A 24,946-nucleotide genomic window follows, 5' to 3' on the forward strand; every position below is an offset into this window, starting at 1 on the left:
TTCGAGTCACTATGTTTTCTATTGCTGAAGTTTTTACGAGCATGTAGATTACACAGTGCTGAGAATGAGTTTTCCAATATAATGTGGTGAGGTTAGTAATCTTGAGGATAGGTCAGGTTAATGGATGGTGTAAAAGCTGGGTGGGAATCTTAAGGAAGCACTAAAGACCTGGCTTGTGCTGCTTTAGAGAACTTGGCGTTGGAGAAAGCATCTAAGTTAAAAGCTGTCATTGCTTGCTGCTGCTAGCAAACAGCCATGGTCCTTCACAACAGAGTTGTCCAGAGCACAGTAACTGGAGGCAGCATGGGTTTTGATATCATGGGGTTTGTAGCACATGCTTTGTGACACTGCAGCAGTAATGAATTGGGGCGAAGGACTGGAAGCCACCTCCTGGGCGAGGTTTTCTTTTGAGCTTTGTTACTAAACAGCCTGATTTGCAGACAAGGTAAAGTGCCTTGCCCTTTTTACCATCCTTAAATAGATCTTCTTCACTTGTTTTTTTTCAGTCTGAACAAATACTGAGCAAAGTCTGCTCTTCTGCGTTCTCTGAGCACATGTTTGTACTTGAAGGCAAGTGTACATAGCATAACTCTGCAGGTAAAAATAGTTGAGCTTTGCTGAAGAAGTGGTTGTCTCTCTAGTACTTGCTAATGGCTTAAATATGCAAATTATTATTTAATTGATTTTGATTATGAACTTTATGAACTTGTGCAGAAGCTGGAATGCTGGAACAGTGACACAGCTATTTTGGAGCTGTTAAGGGTATTTTAACACAGCTCAGGTGGCTGGGGAAAGAAGGTATTCTTCTGAGATACAAACCTTCTTTGATGAATGAAAGCTGGTTCTAGGCTCAAAGGTGGACTAACACCGAGACATGAAATTATTGTTGCCATTGACTGGCAAAGATACATTCAAAAACCTCTCCAGAATATTCAGAGTGGTGGAGTGCTTGGGCATGTTGTGTTGCGAACTGCAACATGAAGCAAAGCTACTTTCTATGATACATGATGATTTTGTAAAAATGTAAATGGGGCTCTATGGGTTTCAGACATCTGTTCACTCATTAGGCTGCATTATAGTCATTGAGGGGGGAAGAATTCAAGATACTGTCTAAAGATATGTTATGTCCTGCTCTCATGAGAAATTCCTTCATAATTTTGCTTTTCTTGAAGCATAATATATTATTTCTTCAGAGGTTTCAGTTGACTTTTTGATAGGTTTATTTTAAAAACCTCTCGTGTTTGCATCTTCAAAGCAGTGATGCTGGTGGCAACATCCTGCTCCACGTTAAAAGCAGAGCCGTGTGGTTCAGAGCCGGTCAGGAGGGAGATCTGGAGGCGAAGTGTTCGTGTTACAGGCGCATATTAGATTTCATTGTAGATCGAAGTGAGACTCTTTGGTGCTGAAAGAATAAGCCTGTACAGGTTTGTTTGAAGAGGCAGGCACTTAAAATACAGCAGATCTTTATTAACTGATTTGTCATGGAAGGGAGAGAGATTATTTCTGTTGAGAACCAGAGTGCTATGCTGTGAGCTAGCTAAGATGTAAGATGGTGACTCAAATGTAGTACTGAAAGCAGTGTTATGTTTAAGAGCTGTAACTTTTCTTTGCTAACGTATAGGAGTTAGTATAGCTCTTCTACCACAGTGGGTCTTCGGAGCTATGTGTGTAGTATTTTTGCTTTAGCACTGGGTTTTTCATTGACAGTTGAAGAGAAGGAAAAATCATTAACCTGGGTTAGCGAGCCCAGGCTTGATGTAGAAATGTCCAACATTTAACTGGAAGTTAAGTTTTGTATTTACACTAACTTTGGCTTCTCTTCTCTCTGTGTTCCAGAAATACTAATACGGAGCATTTGACCTTCTAATCTCCAGAGGTGAATCTCCTGATACCAGGATTAGGACAGAGTGCCTTCAGAACCAATATGTAGCAAATGGGTATCGCACCTCTGAAGCTCCTCCCTTGGTTCAGTGCTTGCATATTTTAAGGATCCTTGTTGCTTCAGCAGTGAATTATTCTCGTGAACTTCAGAAACGGATTTCATGTGGTGCTTGCTAAACATTGAGTCACCATGAGTAGTAATCTAGGAAAAGAAAAGGACTGTAAAGAGAAGGATCCAAAAGTCCCGTCATCAAAAGAAAGGGAGAAGGAGGCCAAAGCCTCTGGAGGATTTGGGAAAGAGAGCAAAGAAAAGGAGCCTAAGACCAAAGGGAAAGATGCCAAAGATGGAAAGAAGGACTCCAGTAGCACGCAGCCTGGGGTAGCTTTTTCAGTGGACAATACGATAAAAAGACCTAATCCGGCCACAGGTACCCGCAAAAAATCCAGCAATGCTGAAGTGATCAAAGAGCTAAATAAATGCCGGGAAGAGAATTCAATGCGCTTGGATTTATCCAAGAGGTCTATACACATGCTTCCATCAGCTATCAAAGAGCTAACGCAGTTAACAGAACTTTATTTATACAGTAACAAACTGCAGTCCCTCCCGGCAGAGGTGGGCTGTCTTGTGAACCTGATGACACTGGCGCTGAGTGAAAACTCACTCACCAGTTTGCCTGACTCTCTTGATAACTTGAAGAAGCTGCGCATGCTTGACCTGCGGCATAACAAACTTAGAGAAATCCCTTCGGTGGTGTATAGGCTAAGCTCTCTCGCCACTCTTTATCTACGCTTTAATCGTATAACTACTGTGGAAAAGGATATCAAAAACTTGTCAAAGCTCACCATGCTTAGCATACGAGAGAACAAAATCAAGCAACTACCTGCTGAAATTGGTAAGCGATTACACTGACTGAAAGTTCAATTCTGTGCTTTGTGTTCGAGTTGCGATTCAGTGATGTCTACATAAACTGCCACTTAACTTCTCCACCTTCATGAAATTATGCTTCTGATCATATTGCAATGTTAGGTTATATTGAGAGTGATCAGTACTGTGAATATTTCTCTTTAAATCATGCCCTTTTTCTTCACCCATCATCTTAAAATCACATGTATCTTGTTTTCATCTTTGCCTTGTGCTTTCACATATTGTGTCTTCAGAGCCCAGATGGTTTAACAACTAGAAAAAAAAATACAGGGGTGTATTTCAAGATTTCTTTATAAATCATTTATGAACTGTTGCAAGTTATAAACACATTATGGGCATGTTACACAGGGGTGTGACCATGGTAATACAAGGAAGAATAGGTAGCTACATGCTATTACCGTGAGCAAGCTGTTGGATGCTGTAACAGTTAATAATGTAGGTTAATGATTTGTGAAAGTCTCTACCTTTTATAAGTCATGAATATATTAATACACAGACTTTTAATATAAAGTGACCAAATGTTGTATGCATGGCTGATGATTCTTACGACTTTTTAATGAATGTTTGTTCTTCCACTTAGTTACAAAAGTTTGAAAGATGGTAAAATAGTATGAAAGTGGCTTATTAATTTAAATAGGTTGTTACAAAAAAATGCTGGAATAGCTATATGTTAACACCTCAAGTTGTTCCTAATAGGTTCTGCTTCATGGAAAACATCTCTCTATCACATTGTTCTCAAGCAATATTTGGGCAATGTGTGTCCCTCATAAAAGGGCGATTCGTCACTGTGTTTTTCCTATGTATCACCAGTTTTTTAAATGCAAGCATAGCTTAGTCCCTTTAGGGAAAGAGGAATCATAAAACTTAACGCAGTTAACTGCTTCAACTTTCTTCAAGTGTGGAAAAAAAACCCTTGTAAAAGCCCTTGTAACACTATGAGTAATAATTCCTGTGCCCTGTTTTTAAAAGCTGATGCAGGGCTTTTTCCTGTTAGCCAAGCCAGTGCGTATGTGAAGTGTTACAAGTTGGCCCCTGTGCTCACTAGTTTTGCAAAGCTTGGGAATGCTCTTGCTTGGATCCCTAACAGATCTTTATAAGCCAGCAGTGTTTGCCTTTTTTTCCTGCACCTTGATATGAAAGATACATAAGATAACATTTTCCTGGTGGCAGGAGCTCCTGGGCACGTCTGAAACTGCTGATTGTGGTAGCAGCAATGTTCAGTACAGACGGCTTCTGTATGTGATAGCAGGAATGGAGAAAGGCAGGGAGGCTGTTAGCTGTTGGTCTGAGTCTTTGGCACAGCTGTTAGAGTGGATTCTGTTATAGCCACAGAAACACTGGTTTGCTAGGCAAAAATTAAATGGTTAATGTGGTATGTTTTCTGATCAACACGGTCTTTGTGTTGGCACGTGCATCACAGCAATCCTGAGGATTTCCCCTGGGAGAACTGAGGAATTACAATTTTGACCTCTTTTGACAGTTCTGTTTAAGTCCAACAGCCTCTTTGAACCTTTTACTAATCAAGGAATCATCCTGGAAACCATGGGGTTGATGTTTGCAAAAAACCCCCCACCATACCACGTTTGTATATATGTTGAGGAAATTGTAGCTGATTTAGCTGGTTGAGCTGTATTACACAATTGTCAGTACTTTACTTGGGTCTGTTTGTGGCTCAGCTTTTATATGTAATCTAGCAGAGTCAGCTTTGGAGCTTCATCTGGGGATAGAACAGCATAAATTTAGTACTAATGTATGAAGAAAAAACTTCTGTGAGCTGTAGCATTTTTGTGTTGCCGTTTTTGCAGGTGTTTGATGCTGCTGACATTATTCTTGCTGCTGGAATATCTTTGGTTCTTAACTGTTTTGTTTGTTGAATTCTTATGGTTAAGCTTACGTTAAAAGTATGTAATTTCTGTATGGTTTTGTTCATTATAGCCTTGAAAGAGCTCATGTGTAACAGCTTTATAGAGAAATTTAGTTGATATATGTATACTGAAGGATTTTATGTGGTTTGCTTCCTTTGCGTTATTCTTGTCTTGATATGCATACAGGCAGCGTTCTCAGTTCTCTATCAAACCTCAGCTTGAGAACATTAACTACTTCTGTCTTTGTACCCAGCAGTTAGTCGTGCCTTTATTTGTATTGTGATAATGCTTGTGTTCCTTGTTACAAGTGGGCACCTCGTTGTGGAAGGCATTTTAGAAGCACAAATGCAAGACGACTGTCACCCTTAGAAGGATTTTTGAAGGGAAATCGCTATGTTCAACAACATCCTGTTTTATTCAAAGCAAATTTCTCTTAACTGGATTGCCTGCAATTGCATCAGTTGAAAAAGAAATTAGGGACTTCTAAGTGCAAGTAACACAAATAATTTTAACTGCCAAGATGCACAGAACAGGCGTTGGAAAACCTTTTTCCTCCAGCAGTAAAAGCAGGCAGTAGTTTCACTTTTGTAATTGATTGCTGCTCACTCACTTTCATGTATTTTTGTTGTCTACAAGGACAAAATGTTTGAGTTGGAAACAGCTGAAAAATGAAACTGCTGAGAAGTGTATTTCTTGCTTTCCAGTGGAATTTGTCTGTTTCTTTAAACATTCATTGCTTTCCTGTATTTCATGTGCACTTTAGAACAAACTTGCCTTTTAAGTCCCAATGATTTTAATCCCTTGTCTGTTTATAACACAGTTTCTAAATACTATATACAAGCAAATACTCTTATCAGCTTGTAAACAGCATAGAAATTTTTGTTGCTGCAAAGTGGGAAGTAAAACGAGGCCATTATCTTTTATAAAGCAATATCATGTGGAGCATTTTGAATTCTTGTTAAAAATACCCCATTGTTCCAGGGCCTGAGGCTCGCATATCTGATGGTAAGCTAGTATGCTTGTTCATATGTTTAAAAATCCAGTGCTTGTGTAACCCGCTGACTTGTCCAGCAAGGAACAGGCTTGCAGCAATTAGCTGTGATGTGTTCATGTCCCTCATTTGGTGTGCAGCTATGTGAAGAATCCTGGGTTTCTTTACTTTGTCTTTTGGGGGTAGATATGCTACAAAAGGTTGCCCTGGGCAAAAAAACACCCAGGCTTCAGCCTGAAAGATGGGATGGTGCCTCTGTTCCTTCAAGGAGCGACAGTGAGTGTGAAGGAATGAAAGTCTTACCCTGGTGCTAAAGACTTGTGATGGCTTTTGCTACCACTGAACACAAAATACCAGTTCTGTATAATTATAAAAAGGCTTTCCAGCTGTAGAACCTTGCTGCTTTAAAATAGAGGCTCACTGGTTTATAAGCAGTCATCCCATTTAATTCATTTTCTAGGAATCTTTAGTCTCCAGCCATATAAAATAAACCTTATTTTTCTTCTGCTCTTGTTGAAAGAAATTGAAAGTGGGCTCTGGAGTCTTAAGTGCTCTGATATTTGAGACTTTTCTTCCAACACCCAGCATGTCTATGATGTTTTGTGACAGTGATGTTTCACTGTTCTTAGATGCAGCAGTTTCCCTCTGTTGCTTACATTTGCTCTCACACTGTATGTGCCAACAGCAGGCATATCTTCTCCTAGCCATTACTCAGACCATGATTTTTGATCTTGCATAAAATCTTCATTCCTTTTGTCACCCCACTACCCATTTTCCGTATTGTCTTGTCTTTTGAATGCTGAGCATACTTGATCAGTTTGAATACACCATTCTAGATGGGAGGTTCTCTCTTTGTGCTAGAGATAACTGTCTGTGAATCTGGATCATATTGGAACTGCATTATATGTATACAAATACTCTTGTGACCACCTAAGACATCCTCACTCTTATCTTCTGTGTTCTCCCTCTCCACCAGAAGTCAACCCTGAGATCCTGGTAGAAGTATACTCTTTTTTACACTGTTGAATTTCATAGTTTCCATTATTTTTAGTTACTTGTTTTGTCTAATGCCTCTAGCTTGCTAGATAACCCTTGCTTTCTAAGTCAGTGCTGGAGACACTACAAGATTCGTCTTGAGGGGGATTCTTAGGAGACCTGAAGAGGTAACCTCCATCCAAGCTGATACTTTGCTTTCAGTCCCACTGCATGCATAGCAAGTTATAGTCAATTCCTTAGGTATCTTGACATCATCTACTAGTCATCTGTCACTAGTTATTTTCTGCACGCTGTTACATCAGATATCTTCACGGAGTCTAGGTTGACTAGACTGAATAAACTAAATCTTCCGTATCTTTGGAGAAAGCTGTTAACTCTTGATGACAAACTGATCTATATTTCACTGATACTGTTTCAAATCACTTTTTATTTGTCTGTTTTCAGGCCTTTTACTTTCATGCCTTTTGTTAATGTTTCCTGCTAATTCTGTTGGTCTGAGGTCATCAGAATCTCCCCTTGTTATTTCTTACAGTTTGAATCTGTAGCATTCAATCCTGTAGTAGTGCTTCTTGTTTGATGGATGACATGTAGAAACGATACTATTGGTCACATGGTTTCCAAATAAGTTTCTAGAAATGCTTATCTAGAGCATCTGCCAGTTGCTGTGCATGTAACAGTAGTGTTAGAAATAGATTCCTTTTAGGGGAACCTGAAATTATCTCTAAAACATTTCTTAAAAGTCTGAGTGAAGATAAAGCATTTAATGAAATTTTGTTTGCAGAACTCACAGTTGGTCAGATTTTAATTGGTCCTGGAAACTGTATTTAAAGAACTGACCTTGTACTGTGTGTATGGTCTTGAGGAAGATCTAGAAGTGAATCTACCAGCATTTTGCTGCTGGGAAGTAATCTCAAGTTTGGTTCTGTTTTGGGCTTTAAACTGTCTTTAGTAGTTAAACAGCACAAATTTAAATGAGGTGACTACATAGGGGGAAAAGTTGCTTTGCATTTAAACCCAAAGGCTTTAGTGAGAAAGAGGAAGTGTTGTTATCTATAGTTTAGTAAATAGATGTGTGTGTTTCTGGTCTCTTTTTTTCCTCTCAGAAAGCAGTGCCTCTCATTCCCTTGCATCCAGTTGCTCTATTATAGGTTTCCTGTCTTTTCAATATTTAGAAGGCTTCTCAATTTTAAATAGTAATTTACTTAACTGAACTCACTTAGTGAACCAAAAATGAAGAAATTACCTGTAATTTGGAAGAATATTCTTTTAGTAACTTGGCAAGTTCAGGCTCTAGGTACATAGCAAATAATTCCCACTGGTCATTTATTGGACTTCTCTTAACACTTTTCCAACAACACCATGCATATTGCTTCTACATTTTTAATGTGATTGAAATAATTCTAATAGCCTGCATAGTGTGCTGAGGTCTTGATATGCATTGTTGTATTTTAAAATATAAATGGATTTATTTAGAATAAGATCTAAAAATGCATCAAAATCCATTTAGCTGTAAACATATTCTGAGGTTTGGGTGTTTTTATTTTCCTGTGTTTAGCCAAAAGCTCTGTTCAAGAGTAGCTGGATTAGGGGGAGTTTTCATTAAGTGGCTATGCTGATGTGCAATAGCTTTGTGATGCTGAAAAGGGGCAGTATCCATTCGGCTCTTCCTAGCTGCTCACTCCTGCCTCTCTCATATGAGCCGTTTCTTGGGGAGCTGATTTATCTCACTAAACCAACAGAGAAATATTAGTGGTTTTGCTAGTTTTGTTATCTATTACATTAGTTGAAATCACTGGAGTTTCAGATAAGACTTGAACTGGTGGAGGAGGAGGAGTGTAGCAGAGCATGAACTGGAACAAAGAGCAGGACTGCCACTTCTGTGCTTAGTAGAGCTGTTAAATCAGTTTGCCTTGCTGCAGCACACTTGTGAAGCCTCACAGGTAGGGTTGCTCACATGGTATAAGAGCATGTGAAGTGCACTGTGAGTGGTTTGAAGAAGGATGTCTGCAAAGAGCCATTGAAAATTCATCAGATTATATTTTCAGAATAACTTTTTTTCTCCCCTTTCCGCCTGTTTTCCATGCCTTGTTCCACAAAACCCTGTGTAGCCACTGGAGTCTGGGTAGCATCAGCTCAGCCTCACCTTTCTGAAGCAGTTTTTTGTTATAGTGTAGTAAGAAATTCATTGATGCAAGTTTCTTGATGGCAAAGCTATTCTGTGTTGCTCTTGTGAACCCAGTCTTTCTTACACATTGTATTCTACTTAACAATGGTAATAAATTTTCAGTGTGGATCTTGCCCAGAATCCTGCTTCTGCCTGTAGCCCTAAGCGAACTACGTAAGACCAGGATAAGTGTATATATGAGGCTTAACCTGACTCCTTTCCCAGATCCAGCTATTTTTGTATCAGGGATTCCGCCAGTCTGGTGCAACTTGTTTCTGGTACTTTTCAGTAGACTCCTTCCAAGGACTTGACCATTTTTTCCCTTTAAGCTCCTATAAATGCTTTACATCCTTTAGCAAGGTCCACAAGTTTGCTTTGAATGTTGGTCTTGACTAAAAGGTCACTATTACACAGATGCTGAATATATCTACTTACGGAGTGCAAAAGCAGAACTTACCTGTTCGCTTGGCTGTTGGATCTCTAGTGGTATTCAGGCAATAAAACCTTAACAGAAAGATTTCCATGTGGAAGCTTTGCCAAGACACAATCTGGAGGGATAATTGTGAAATTGAGTTCAAGGTAGACTCCAGCTTCATCACCTTATCTGGTAAATTGTCCATTCCACTGAGATCAAACAGTTGAAGATTAGAATGGAAGAATGCAAATGCTTTGAGTCAGACAGTCAGCGCGAGAGGGATGAAAACCAGAGGAACTGTCTTGGGATGAGGCCAAGCAAACACTTCAATTATTTAAGCAAGCCTTTTGCATTTCTTGTATCGAGAGTTTTATTGCATTCCTCCATGTTGTGTTGAAGGAATTGTACTGCCCAGTCAAGTTTATCGTAGAATCATAAAATAGTTAGGGTTGGAAAGGACCTTAAGATCATCCAGTTCCAACCCTCCTGCCATGAGCAGGGACACCTCACACTAAACCATGTCACCCAAGGCTTCATCCAACCTGGCCTTGAACACTGCCAGGGATGGAGCATTCACAACCTCCCTGGGCAACCCATTCCAGTACCTCACCATGTTAACAATAAAGAATTTCTTCCTTATATCCAATCTAAACCTTCCCTGTTTAAGTTTCAACCCCTTGTCCTATCACTACAGCCCCTAATTTTCTTTGCTAAGACAAGGTTGCATCTTATACCAGTGTTGGGCATTTTTGTCATCATACACAGTTCAACTAGAACTAATATTGCCAACACGGTTGAAACTACATTTACGTAGTTTCTGCAAGTTTCTTGAGACTCCAAATGTTGTGTTTTCTGTCTGTGAATGCAACTCTTATTCTATGGAGAATCTGGTCAGGGCTGTTCCGCAAGGGAAATATTTTTAGATTGTAATTCAGGGAATCTGCCTACACCAGACTTGGAATGTCTCTGAGACTCTCTTCTGTTCTTCCCTTCCCCCATCTACCCAATATTTAGATCATTTGTGGTTTCTTCACTACTTGGAAACTTTGTTTCAGAACACTTGCACCTGCTTGGTTTTCAGTAGCGCAGACAGCAAACCAGATGTGTGCAGCTGCATTAGTTCATGTCTGCTCACGCCATGATGAATATAGTGCCCCCTTATTAAATGACTTGTTAGTTGCAAAGCTTTTCAGTGATGCTCTGAATTTCATTTCCCCTTTTTTCAGCCGAACTGACAATATAGAGAGATATTTTGTTATATTATTTGTATCTAAGAACCCCTTTTTCTGTTTCGGCAGTTTGAAGGAAACCAAGTTGTGTTCCTGTGCTTTGTTGACATGCTAATGTATGTAAATGCGGCGGCTGAGAAAAAGTGTATATTGTTGTATTCTAATGGGATAGAAACGTGAAGTTGTGAACAGAAGTGGAATAAATATAGGCATTGATATGTGTGTGTTGTTCCCTAGAAGTCAGTGCCTATTTGATCCAGTCTTGGTTGCTTTTTTGAGCTGCAGAGAGGGTGAAGAACTTGGTTTTGGCCAGCTTTACTTTTGGTGTTTGAGTTCTGATTCTTGTGAAAGCTTTTGTGAGGATGCACTTTTGTCAGCTAGTCAAATTCCTCCTGATTACATTTGCTTCACACTGGCTTTAGGATAATGATTAAGTAGTTCTGCCTTTTTGATCTGCTTGCAGAGCTTATTGGGATGATGCCCCAAGTGTAATTCCAGTAAATACTGACAACTTCTTAGAAGTCCAGCTTGTTTTTTTTCCTTTTTAATATATCAGTGCTGCAGTTTAACTGTTTAAATACCTTTGTGACTGCTGAACAGAGAGAGATAACCACTTCCCTTAGGCTGCTCTTGCTAATGGTGGTTAGACTTTATTGTTTGAGAGCGAGCACATTTGTTCCACACTCAAAATGGACAGCATACAAGATGTGACCCCAGGTTGGGCTTCAGCAGGACTCCCTGGTCCTTCCCTGCAGACCTATTTCCTCCCTGGCTGATGTGAAGCTGTGTACCACTTTCCAGCGTTATTCCATGCTAAGTGCAAGCCTTTGCCTTTCTCTTGGCACGTCTTGAGGTTCCTGCTGGTTTATTCTGCTGCCCACCTCAAATCCTGCCTCGAGCCTTTGCTAAGATTCTTTTTTTCTACACGTTTCACAGGTTTAAAATACTGTTTGAACATGTTTTTAATTTTATTTATATTTGTTACTTTCAGTTATAAGCAATAAATGTTTTGCTGTTGTGTCTTGTTGAAACTTGTTTTAGATGAGATTTTGAGTCTTTCTTTTCAGTTGAGCTCAGCTTCTGTGTTTTTGAGTGGTTCCCATGACTAAATCCTTTTGCACATTCTGCACATCCTAAATATATTACTCTGCTTTTTTTTTATTTTATTTATATGAATATTTCAAGTTTGGTACATAAATCACTTGTGGCCATATTAAAATGACATTATTTCTACTCAGGAACTCTTCTGTGCAAGTTATAGTCATACGGTAATAATTCAAAATCACTCTGACTGCTTAACTGTTCTGTTGGGCAGTTGGTGATGACAGCAAGAAGTTCAGGCTGTCACAGTGATGTGCTCGGTTCCTATAGAGAGGGAAAAAATCCTGAAACTGTAGAAGTGTTTTTCATTTTTCTCTAAACACTTTTCTCAGAACACTTCTAGCATGGTTTGGGTTGGAAGGGACCTAAGGATCATCCACTTCAAAGAGTTTTATGCACACAGTAAAATTCATTTGCCATAGAGAACCTAGTGAGAGATGAAAAGCTACCAACATTAATTGAACTGCTTGCAACTTGTTCCCAGCATTGCTGATTTCAGATCATTATTCTTTACAAATTAGCTTACAACCAGCGTTGTGACACAGCAGCCTGAAGCCTCACTAATATTTGCATTCTCCTCTTCCTTGTACTTTCCATAAGAGAGTTGATCCTCTTGCTGTGTCATCTGGCCCAGGATTTACCATGTCATGAAGGATTTCATAACTTTCAATCTGCTTAAGTATGGGCAGGCACAGAGTTAATCCAGTGGCAAACAGGCAATATTACAAATTGTGTTTGCCATCCAAGAGTGTTGCCTACTGAGTGAATTAGTGGTAGGAGACACTGAAGCCTCTTTGCTCTTGGCCTCTCTCCCTACATGACTGTTAATTCGCGTGTACTTGTGTACTTTTTTAATGAAGCTGTATTTGGGGTTTTAAATGGCCAAGCAGAGATTTTCAGAGTTACGTAAGTCAGGACATGTACCTTGGCCCTCTTGTCATAACAGGCTTTCAAGGTTGGCCCTGGCATAGGACTATAATTCTGCCTCATTATGCAGAAAATATTAGTCATTTCGTAAGGCTGGGGTTTTTCAGCGGGTATATTTAGCTTTGTCATCCTATAACATTTAGTCTCTGCCTATGAGAACAACTGTGAGGTGATTGCTCACCCCACCTTTCTTAAGGCTTGTTGAGGTGTATACTTAGCTGTATTTTTAACAATGTTTGTAACTGGAAGGTGGTTGGGAGCCTTCACAAACTGTTTGCTCTGAAAAAAAATACATGTGAATTGGCTGCATTCTTAATGTTGTAGAAATTATGGTTTTTACAGACTACATCATAGGGGTGTAACTAACTTTTGTGAAGGTTATTTGTAAACTGCTTTATGTATTTCGTATGGGCATTACTTCTACTTCAAAGTCGTCTGTTGTCAAGCCAGCTAGTACATGCGATTTCTTCCTGCCTCCTTGGCAGACTTTGAGCCTCAACTCTTTTTTCCTTGGCAATTACAGTGCAATATAGTACTAAAACAAAAGGAGGGCAAAACCCACCCCCCAAAACCCAACTAACCCCACTCCAGCACCTTCCTAGTTTGTTTCCATGTCCTGAGGTGTCTTGTCCCTTCAATTCAGTTGCAAGTAATCCATAGGGAATTCTTTATTTACTACTATGAGCTTTAGATTTGTCTACTTTGAACATTACTTGCAGCAAAAAGTTAGTTCATTTTGCCTGTGATTAGTACTTCCCTAAAGTAGTGATTCCCTTGCTCCAGTGATTTCCTGTATTCCAACTGTCTTCTGGTGAAGTGATGCAGGAGATAGTTGTCCATTTGGTGAATGGGAATGGGGTTTTCTTTAGTAAATCACTTTCTGGGTAAGGCTGATTTTGTGCTGCAGCATGTTTCTAGCTGGCATATTTCTGTTAAATGGATTAATATACGAACGTGTTTCAGCAGTGTTTCTGCAGTACACCAGAAAAGAGCAAATGTTGAGTCTTTTAATATGAACAAGATCATGAGCTCCTCACTCTTGAGCCATTTTCCTTTCTGTACTTGAGCAAATCTTCCTTTTAGAATACTTTGGTTTTGATTTTAACCTTCCTTTCTTACCCTGGCCAAGCAAAAATGCCAGATTCCAGTTGTATCATGGTGAAATTTATTTTTACCTGTTTTTGAGAAGCGCTACCTTCAATACAGTTGCCACTGTTCAGACAGTATGAAGGATGCATTTAATCACTGAAACAAGCTGGGTTTATATCAGCTCCTTTGAGCAGATGGCCTTGAGTTTGCCCTCTTTGTTCTTGCAGATCATTATTTGTTGTATTGATTGTTTATGCCATGTGTTTATCCTGGCATCATTTTTGAAAGGGCTGCTGTTGTGCAGCAGTGCACAGTGTGTCCATTCATGGCGTAAATGACTGCTGCCAGTCAGCAGGGGAAGAAATGCCCCTGGCCTGGCGGCAGTGTGCTCTCAATGGCCAGAGCGGATCTGGTCCCACATCCTGGGATGTTTTCAGTAGTGTTGGTCACGTTAACTGCAGTGTTGCTAGTACGTGGACCTTCATGCGTGCAGAACAGGTAGTCTCTCACCCAGGAAAACAGTTCAAGATGATAAGGCAAATGGTGCTGATTGGCCACATCAGAATGAACAGCACTGATTTGTAAAGGATTAGACCTTTTTATTTCCTTATCCCTCTATTTTCCCACATTTGTCTTTTCTAAGCCACGTTGATTCCTCCCTTTCCCCTTCCCTAAAGATCCCACAGCAGCTCTTCCCAAGCCAAGTTGCTCTTCCTTGCACCTCAGTAGATGTTCAAGGCCTGTATGCACTAACAGCCCTCAGTCTGTGAGATGCTTTGTAAGAGTCTTTCCATTTACTCACTGTGATTGGTCTCACTGTGGCCCTGGGACTGATGATTCTCCTGAGACATCCGGTATTTTGGTTCTCCACACACTGCTGGTCCTCTGTGTGCTTTTACATGTGAAGATGAGTCTCTACTGTATCACCTAAACCTTTTTTTACCTCAGTAAGCATATTGGATAAGAATCTTTTCTTGTATGTCACGGGGAACAGCAGCAGAAACCTACCATGAGTGTTTTCTGTTGACTTGCATGCTCTCTGTGTTGTGTCAAGGCAATCCAAGTGAAAGTATTGAAAGTATTTCAGTGCCAGCAGCATTTCACCTTCCACCCTTGGGGGCAGGGCGTGAAAGAACATTTTGGTGAGATACTGTCAAACTATAAGTATTATTACATCCAAGAGCAAGATTCCTTACTGAGCAACGTGAACTAAAAGCTGAATATGACAATATCCCTTGAAATTGTTTTCCTTAGGTTATTATGCTTCATGATAGGGCTTTAACTTAATTTCTGCTCTAATGTCTAAAATCCATTGGGCAGTCCTTGCTCTATATTAACATTCAAAATTCTTATTAAATGTTTACCAGTGTTGCTTTTAAGAGTGCCTGCATCTTTAATATAGCAATATTAAGGATGGCTGTCCAAATTAAAGCAAAGTGTTAGCTTGCCCATAGTTGTCTAAGTAAACAGACATCTCTCTTCTTTTTTTTCCCTCCCCAGAATTAGCTAGTACAATGTTTGTTTCAAACACGTAGCTTGCTGTTGTCAAAGTTCTCAGCAGGTGCAAAAATAAAGTGCGGCAAATGTTGCTGCAGAAACCCAAATCTTTCTTCTACTTCAGCAGATGTAGAGTGGGAAGAGTCAAGTAAATGAGAAATCAGTGTGATGAAACGAAATTTATGCCATATTTCAAATTTGACATCATTCGTTTAGGTCTGAAGTGAAAACAAACGAAAACAGCAATTGTGAAGGGAAAACTACTGCCCCAAAGTACATGAAGGTTTTTGAGTTATCTTGGGAAAGATTAGTGGGGTTCTTTGTTTGTTTAAAGGGAGGGATTTTGAAGTCTTCCTCAAGCTTCCTCCTTCTCTTGCCTTCTGCACTTTGCCCACTTGTTCTTGTGAATAACAAGGCACTCCTACCACACAACATTAACTCTTGCTCAATTTTTTCTTATATTTGCTTTCTTCTGCATATTAATGGCATTGAAACGTGTGGTTTAAGCAGTGCTGGGTACAGCATGTTTGACTGTTGACTCTGGTTGCCTGGAATACATTTGAGTGCTGACTTAGGAGAGGGGAGACACACACAGTGATGGAGGAGCTGCTTAAGCACCACATTTCCATCTGCCTAGATCCTAGAAAAACATGCCAGTTTCGTTTAATATATGCAGGAAATAAGATCAATTATATGTCAACCATCTAAGAAAAATGGAATATGAAGCTACTGGAATTGTCATTTTCTTTTTTTGCTGGCCTTTCACAACTGTTTCCTGATACGTAGTGTGGATTGTGGCTACATGATACCTACAACTCAAAACAGGGTCTGAATTCATAAATATTTTATGATTTGTTTAATCACCATTTGTGACTATCTGCTGATCTAATGGGTAGACATTCTATACACATCAGAACTTGCCCAAGCCAGTCCTACAGGCCTGTGGGAAAATCCTCACAGGACTGTGTCAAAGATACAACCCTGAAGCTTAAAAATAGACATTTGCTTCTCAAAAGGAATTTGCTGCTCTTCCAAATTTGTTACTCACTGAGTCATGCTCTCATACACACATGCAGTGACCTCATCTTTACTGGATAGAGTTGAAACTCTTCAAATAATTTGCATTAATTTCACCTCCATCAGATGCAAAGAATGTGAATGCATACACATGTATTCATGCACACACTTTTTTCTTTAAACCCATCAAGCTGTTGTTCAGAACACCCTGTATTTATCATTAAAATAGGTGAAACTCCTGTATGCAGAAAGTTGTGCCAGCTGTACTTTTAAATTAGCATGTAAATGTCAGGAATCATAGAATCATAGAATAGTTAGGGTTGGAAAGGACGTTAAGATCATCCAGTTCCAACCCCCCCTGCCATGGTCACACTAAACCGTATCATCCAAGGCTTCAGTTCAATGTGAAGTTACTCTAAACTTTAAGAACCAGTCTTTTTTTAAGGCTTATCAGATGACTTTTATTTTAAACTTTTATTTGCTGCATTTCTACTTTCATATAAAAATATGATATTCTGTTGCCTTTTTGTGATGACTAAAAATGATTAAAAAATAGCACTCATTACTTTGGATTATCTGGACTGTCAGCCAAATAATTTTGGTGTGTCTTAGTTGTTGATTTTAGTGCTTGAAATAATGCGTGATGTAAAGCTGGATCTCAGTTTGTCAGAATTCAATACAGTTCACTTAGTGATGTTTTAAACTTCCAGTCAGTCTGAAACAAGCTTGAAGTGTAGGTTTTGTACTTGTATTCCACAGCTTGAACCATCAGAAGGAAATCAATCAATAAATAAGATTCCTTGAGAGAATATATAAAAGCTTTATCTGAGTTTTTCAAAGTTGTTGATCAGGTTTTAGATCTGACTGATGAAATTATGATCTTGTAATGCCTTATTTTATGTGTATAACTTTATGGTAGCAATAGCTTTTCTTCAGATTATCCCAAATCCTATCTGACTCTATTAATCCCTGTGCAGAAATCATTGTCTACAGCTGTACATTAAACAACTTGATGTTTTGGTCTTCTTGTGTGCTTTTAGGTGAGTTGTGTAACCTCATAACGCTGGATGTAGCGCACAATCAGCTTGAACACCTTCCAGAAGAGATTGGAAGCTGCACGCAGATCACCAACCTTGACTTGCAGCACAATGAGCTCTTGGACCTGCCAGAAACCATAGGTATGTGAAGATGCTGGAGAAGAGAAAATAAGACACCATTTCAAATTGTTCTGTAAGAGGAACAAATTTAAGAATGAGTGTTTGGTTGGTGACTGTAGAATAACTGGTGTTCAGCTCAAAGCAGCTTCACAGTTAAGTTTAAAAGCAAGGTGTGCGTATTACCTTAAATGTAATTTCAAGCTCTCTGAATTAAGTTATTAAATCTGGCTGTGCTGCAGTGTGGCATTGACTAAGAAGGAGAGTTGCAAAGGAAAAATATCCATCACTTCTAGCTAATTTGAGGTGTTCTGTGGTTATGAGTAAATGTCTGCAGATTGTCTGAAAATTCTGTTATAAAACTGAGCATATAAAGAAATAAAAAGCTAAAAGATTCATAATTGAAGTGTAATAATTTGGCAGATGGTTTTAACTAACATCTTTGAAAGAAAAATTGAACTAAAAAGATAAAGGATTTAAATGAATTATATATATATTATGCTTTTTAGTAGAACTGAAAAAACCTTCCAAGTCCATAAAGTTGTCATATTCTAATATGGTAAAATACAGAGGGTTTGCAACTGAGATTGGGAATAATGGACTGAAATGAATACCCTCGTGGTCAATTTCAGAATCCCATATAGGATGAAACAGTAAAATATGACTTTTCTATTTAATTAAATCAGTTTTAAACAGATGGCAGAAAAAGATGCATGCTGTGATTTAAAAAGACAGGAAGCCAAGGCCATCGTGATTTTAAGCTCTTATTTGTCACCAGAACATACTCAGAAGAATGAACATTATCACTTAAGCAATATTTAATGTTGAACATCTTGTTAATGTACTTTAACCCATAGTAAAGTGAGCAGGATTGTGAGGAACCACTTAACAACACTCTCCAGCTTTTCTTCTAGCAGTAAATTGTTGAGTGTGGAGTTACTGTGGTTTTTTGTTCAGAAAGTTTGACTTGAGCAGCATTTACATTGATGAAGTATCCACTGGAGCTAAACTTCCTTCCTGGATTGATGGTATTTTTAAACTCTGGAGATCCCACTCCATCTGGAATTTGCATCTAACCTACACAGTTCATAAGCACAGCCTTTATTTCTGTAGCTAATTTGTAAATCTGATTGCAAGTTGTTTTACATAAAACTCATGTGTAGTTTACACGTCATATTTAGAAGCAATTTCTTTGGATAAACTGCCAATTTTGGGAAAATTTCTCTAAGCAAGTGTGAGATTTCCCTTGACAAGGCTTACAGATCACTATTGTTGATTCTTGTGCAGAATAGTAGGACAATTTACTAAGTAGTTTAGTGACTGGTAGTCACTGAGCTGCTCAGAGGACCACAAAAATCTCACTTAGAAAATGCCACAACACTGTGCTTACAGGGAAAGGTCTTTGGGTACAAGAGGCACAAAGTTACTCAGGTAGTTAAGTCGTTTGTGATAGGAAATTGCCAACTATGCAATCGAGGTAGTTTGGACTCATCTGTTTCTTCAGAAAGTTATTGTAAGCTTGGGTGGTTTCTACTGAGTCAGGTTCATACCTGGTTGGACTGGATTTCTGCCATTTTCTTTGTTTTGCTTTTCCATTGCATTGTCTTTATAGTGTTTTGAAGTTACTTATTTTAAAATGCACATAGCTGTCTCTTCGCATGGTTATCTGAGCTGAATATCAATGCTATATAGCACACCAAACCACCAAAGGCAGATGAATAATGGTAAGAGACAGTGGCGCGCCTTTGTGTCTTAACCTTACACTGGTTCAGTTTTTGCTCCAGTGGAAAATACCTATTGTTTGTATTGACCAGGGTGTAGTGGCTGAGCATGTCTGCTTGGAGAAAAACTTAAAATCAGAAATTGGTATTTGTGCTACATATACTTCACAAAGAGCCAGCATTGAATACTGAAGGGAAAAGTTTTAAACTCCAGCTTAAATGATAATGATCAGCCTACATTTATGCATGTTACAGAAAAGGCAGCCGTAGCCAGTTCAGCAACATTGGCTTTATTTCTTAGTCATCGCAGTTTTGGTTCAACATGAAAGCAAGTTGTGGCTTGATTTTTAGGTTACAGTTTGCTTTGTGGTTAGGATTGTTCAACAAGAGACGTTGAGTACTGAGAAGAGCCCAGCGAGTAAATGGTGCGTGGCCGCCTGGTGTGTGTCACTTGGTGGCTGCAGGATGGCGTCTCCAGCCTCTCCATCTCTTCTTCCAGTTTCTGTCTCTTCCCTACTCATGGGTGTCTACCTGGTGTTTGGCACAAGTGGCTTTTCTTTCAGCATGTGCATGCTGCCAGGTTTCAGTACGCTAATATAAAAGTGCTGTTAATGTTTCCCCAGTTCAGTCAAACTGGGGTGGGGGTTGCAGGCTGGGTACAAAAAAAGACCAAGTGCATTTGCTCGTTATAAATATTTAATGTATTGTGAGCCTTTTGTTATGGAGCAGACTTTCCATTACTGCCAGGTCTGTCCCCTCCTCCCCATGGACACTCTTCTGATGGAGGCCTCTTCTTCTTGAAGGATGTTTTTGTCAAGCTGCTTTGAAAACCAAGCATCCCCCTTCATTTTCTATTTCTCCCTCCCCTCAAAAAAGACTCCCATTCCCCCCAGAAAAGCCAAAGACAAAAGAAACCCCACCTCCCCAAAACCCCACTTGAAAACTGTATCTTAAATTCACTGCTGGACTGTCTAACCAAGTTTTGGATTTACCACAGGAAGATTTCTGAATCTACCAATTAAAAATAAGGAAAAAAATCATGGTTTCTAACTTAACAGTACTGTACTGAAATGTGCTGGAGCTATGAGGAAGGGATGTTGGAGGGTGACATACAGGGGAGTGGCAGGGAAGGGATTATGCATCAACAGTGATTACAGAGAGGTAACAGGGCCAATATAGCCGCTCTGTAAAAATACAAAGTTCTTGTTTCATCTAACACTTTATAAGCATGCTTTCATACAGTAACAAATGTCGATTTTAGATATTAGTTGTCAGGAAGTGACCTAATGTCTTGCTTTATAGATATTGGCTTAATACATTCATATCTGTATTTCTGTTGATTGAAACTTGTAAAGTACTTTGTATATTAGATCACTTCCCGTAAGAAAAATGAGCTTTGTGGAACAGCTTAGCACATTCCAAGAGTCTTCAAGTCTAAAATCAGAATCATAGTGGGATCTTAGCTACTTGGTGTTTTAATTGCAGATTTCCCCATGCACACATGGTGGGATATTTTTTTTTGGGGGGGGGCACAAATGTCTTATACGCTGTCTATACACTTCTATACACAATGTCTTATCTCTGTATACTTAGTTGGCACACTAATATTTCCAAAAGGATATATAAAAGAAGGTGAAGAACATGCCATTTATATCAAAATCAATAATTAGACTTTTGAGACAGAGAGAAAGCAAATTTTGGGTGGAGTAAAGCGTTTCTTTGGATTACAAGCTAGCTTAGACATTTTCATGCTGCAAATGCCACATTGTGAATGTTCCATCTTTGAACTTTTAATTTTAGAATTCTGCACAAATGAGTTCACAATTTCTTGTTTGAAAGCACAGAAACACTTATTTGAGAAAGTAATTCGAGAGGAGCAGAATAACAGCTTTAAAAAGAAATCAGATTCTTCATCTGGTTTGTAATTTTCTACTTTTGTGTGTGTACGTGTGCAGTTTGCTTATAGTCAAATGTGCCATATTCATGGACATTTAAGGCAGCAGACATTTTAATAAGAAAAAGAATAGTCAGTTGTAAATGTTCCAAAATGATGCTTTAAAAGCACAAAAAATCCCGTCACTGGACACACTTTCCAGTGTCTGACATGGCAGTGTTCCTAAGAGATGGTTAGGAAAATGAGAGACATATTGAAAGCCCTGCTCTCTCCTCCTGCCCTTCGCTGTGTAGCACATTAGGTCAGAAGCTGAAATCACCACTCTCACGAAAGCAAATATTATCTGGAATAGCTTTGCCATTTTTGCTAGTTGAAATTGTGCTGCAGACTGGGCTTCTAACCTGTTTAGCCCCAGTGTACCTCTGAGAGTACTGCTGTGCTTTTAAAGCATATAATTGATACCAAAACCATGAAAGCACAATGACCAGAACTGGTCATACGTAATTGGTTCAGCTCACATTGTACAAATTGTGGTTGAGAGCTTTAAGTCCCTGGAAGTCCTAGGAAAGATGTTTCTGTAGAAAAGTAGAGCTACTTTTAAATGATGTTCTAAGTTTAGCAGGCTTAGCAAAAACTGGAGAAGTCTTAACTCTGAGATGTTTGACAAATAGTCCTGATGAAACCCAGCAGAGCACCTGCAGCTCCCTCTGTGCTCAGGGGTGATGTTCATATGTGACTGATAGGTTTGATGTTAGTAATTACTCATCATTCTGATGAGGCAAAGTGCATAGACTCCTGCTCCAGCTTTGATAGCTGTATTCATATTCTTAACAGTTAGGCACATGACCGAGTGCTTTGGTCTGTGAGCGTTCAGTGCTTTGCGGGATCTAACTCGTTTCGCAGGCTCACATTGGGAGATCTGGTCAGTGTTCAGTGCTTTGTCTGAAGCTTTGTTCTTGGGCTATGCTGTTAATGAAACATTTTTTATTAGATTCTGCTAGTATTGGGTAATTGCAATAGGCTCAGCATTTATCTGGTGGAAAGCAGTTGCTCCTGCTTTCATTCTCATGTCTGGCTTATTATAAGCCTTTGCTAGTTCTTGTGGTGGTCTCATAAAGGGAATGAAGCTTCTGGTTCTTGTTGGCTTCAATTCTAGACTTAGAAAATGTACAGCAGTGAAGTTGGCTAGAAAATAGTGAGTGGCCAGAGATGGTAAATGGGAAATGACTGCTCACTGCCTCCTCCATCAGCAGAAATGGAGGGATGAAGCAAAGCTGTGAGAGCTTGAACTCAAAGCAGTGAAAAGCAGACTGTACTGTGTGTGATGTGTAGGGAACACTTGGGTCTCGGTGTTTGCACAGGTTGCTGTAGATACTAAAAGCTCACAGGGCAACGTGACAATTATGCAGAAGAAAAATCTATCAGTTGCTTCTAAATTAAGGAATTCCCTGAGACATACACAGTTGAATCTTCCCCTGGCTTCTGGGGAAGTTTCAGGCTGCGCTTTACCCTTTTCTTAGGTTCTTCTTGTGGTATCTGCTGTTGGGCATTATTTTCCAGGGAGAAGATAAATAGGTGAATCTCTGGTCTTCACACTGTAATTGTCGCATTCCTTAATTAGCTAAAATTATAAATTTATATTCATATGTTTTATATTATTATATAGTAGGGTAGACTTAGGAAAAAAAATGAAACCCATCTATTAGGAAAGGATAATGCTTTTTCTGCATTGCCGGTTTGGTATAAACTGTTCTTACAATGTGATTTACATTTGCATGGATCTTTAATTTCACAGAAAGGTTTTAAATAGTCAATTGAAAAGGCAAATAAGACAACCAGTGAAAAATTAAATGAAATGAATTGTTGTTGCTTTGTGTTATTGTATGAAGTATGAATTGAGTAAAATGCAACACTTTAATTGATAGCCCCAAATGCGTCCCAGCTGTTGCTTCTGACTCTGTTGCAATGTGAAGTGTTTTTGTATTATTTTCAGCTAATTAGAACTTCCCTTTTTGTTTTACCAAGTCTTCACTGCAAGCCCAATATTATTAAATACATATGTACTGTGTTTCTTTACAAGATAGGCTTCTATTGGCTCAGTCAGAGTTTATGGATTTGATGTGTGTTACAAAAACATAATTCATTTTGGTTGGAATTCTAGTAAGTCTAGGGTGGGCACAATTTATTTTAGTGAAAGTACATGCACAGTAATTAGATGTGGAGACCAGTATGTACAGTATATTATAACTGCAGCTCAGCCTTTTCAGAATTATTGGTATACTGCAGAAAGAAAAAGCCCATAATCTTACTTTCTTTATGTAAGAAGCAGGCACGAGGGAAGAGTGATTCAAAGGAACACATCAGAATCAAGACAAGCAGGTCTATTAGGTACATGCATTTTGATGAACGCATATTAAATGAAGCTGAATTTTCATAGCTTAGTTTCAGAAACATGTCAGTAAGTTTTTGTGTTCTCTAGCCTTATGCAGGTGTTGTGTGTGGTGCGTGTCAGATACTTGAGCCTCTGTCACTCAAGTTTTGCCAGTATCTTGCATGTATCTTTCCCACATAGGCAGTCAGCAGTGATGATGGTCTTGAATCAGAGTTGAAAAATAAATAACTGCTAACATGATTGTGCTTTAGCCTTAATCTTGAAATGATGATGGAAAACCTGCTTTTGGTTGGAACTGTTAGACTGAAAATAGAGAGGAATCACTTTGTTGTCTTCAGATAGCATTTAAACCAGTAAGGGTGGTAGAGTTTAATTTTAAATTAATGTTAAATAGCTTTCTAATAGATAAGGTCTTTATGAGAGGTCCTACACTTTGTGTAAGGAGGATAATGTACTTTGAGCAGGACAAAAAATCACAGGCTCTGCTGACCCTTGGGAGTCTGGATCTGCCTCCTGTGCTGGCCTGGTGTATCAGGAGGTACTGATGGCTGAAAGAAAAAATAAAATACACTAAAAATCACTTCATTCTTGAACCAATAAAATCTAGAGTTTGGAAGTGAAACTTTGTGCTGTGTTCAGTTATACCTTTGGAAATATAATTGTTTCATGCTTTAGCCTTGGTAGTTGGTAGCAAAGATCAGGAGGTATTATTTTATCTTCTGCAGTTTTCCTGAGTGGTTGCCTTCCCACACCCATCATCTTTCTGTCCCCATTCCCGGTTTTCCTAAAACATCAGCTTTTAGTCAGAGTATATGAAACATTAGGGATGTTTCAGCTTTGTAGGCTGTATAAAGGATTTGACCTCTCTCAGGTGATTGGTGATGCGAGTTTACATTCATACGAATGTATAGACTTCGGTTTAGGAGAGAGTTGCCCCCAGATCAGATGAATAATGACTATGAGATTTTGTTCTGCTTTCTCTGCAACATGCTCACTGAGATCACCTTCAGGATGTCTTGCTGGACCAGTCACTTTGTGCTATCACAGTGTTGGCCATTAGCAGACATCATCTTAGCTTGTGGAATGTAGCCGAAGGTTAAACCTGTTTATCTGAAACCTGTTGTTTTACTCTATGGCTATCAGGGGGAATGGTTTGCTTTCTGACAAGAGATTAAACAGGTCAACAGCTCTTTTCACCTCAAAATCTGTGAAACTGTTCAACAGTTGTCATGGAGTATGGCCAACATCTGGAAAAACTAGTATATAGTAAGTACAAAGTGTAATACAGGCGTCTTCTGGCTTGCCACTAGTTTAGACTGCCAGCACTGTTGAAATATTTGAAGCAGTGTTTAATTCTATCCATAGCTGCCCATCTCTGGCTTGTCTAGTCTCTTCTGTACAACTTTAAACTCTCTCAAGGCCGTTAGGTTCCACCTGCTTTGTAGCATCCTCATTGAAGCTCTTTTGGCTTCTGCCATATTGTCATCTGTGTTATTCTCACTATGAGATTAATGCAGTGTGGTATATTAAGCTTAATTCATGTATGTTCTTTTAAAAGTGACATCAAGGTTTTGGGCTTTTTTTTTTTTTTTCAATTTTCCAAAGTAATTTTAGATGTACCTCTTGCTTTCCATTTGTTCGAAATGACACCTGGTACCTTTTGTATGCAAACCAGCATTGTTGGCTGT

General features: G+C 39.0%; 1 protein-coding gene across 6 annotated transcripts in view; it reads left to right on the forward strand.

Moving 5' to 3' along the window:
• SHOC2 (SHOC2 leucine rich repeat scaffold protein) overlaps positions 1-24,946 on the forward strand; it is a 70,903-nt gene that overhangs the window by 26,548 nt on the left and 19,409 nt on the right. For all 6 annotated transcript variants that reach the window (XM_034061784.1, XM_034061785.1, XM_034061788.1 and 3 more), the window contains exons 2-3: positions 1,837-2,774; positions 17,138-17,275. In XM_034061784.1, the coding sequence (XP_033917675.1) occupies positions 2,072-2,774; positions 17,138-17,275 (841 nt within the window). In that variant the 5' untranslated portion in view covers positions 1,837-2,071. The remainder of the gene's footprint in view (positions 1-1,836; positions 2,775-17,137; positions 17,276-24,946) is intronic.

Source organism: Melopsittacus undulatus, chromosome 4, assembly GCF_012275295.1.
Source record: "Melopsittacus undulatus isolate bMelUnd1 chromosome 4, bMelUnd1.mat.Z, whole genome shotgun sequence".
NCBI classification, from domain to species: domain Eukaryota; kingdom Metazoa; phylum Chordata; class Aves; order Psittaciformes; family Psittaculidae; genus Melopsittacus; species Melopsittacus undulatus.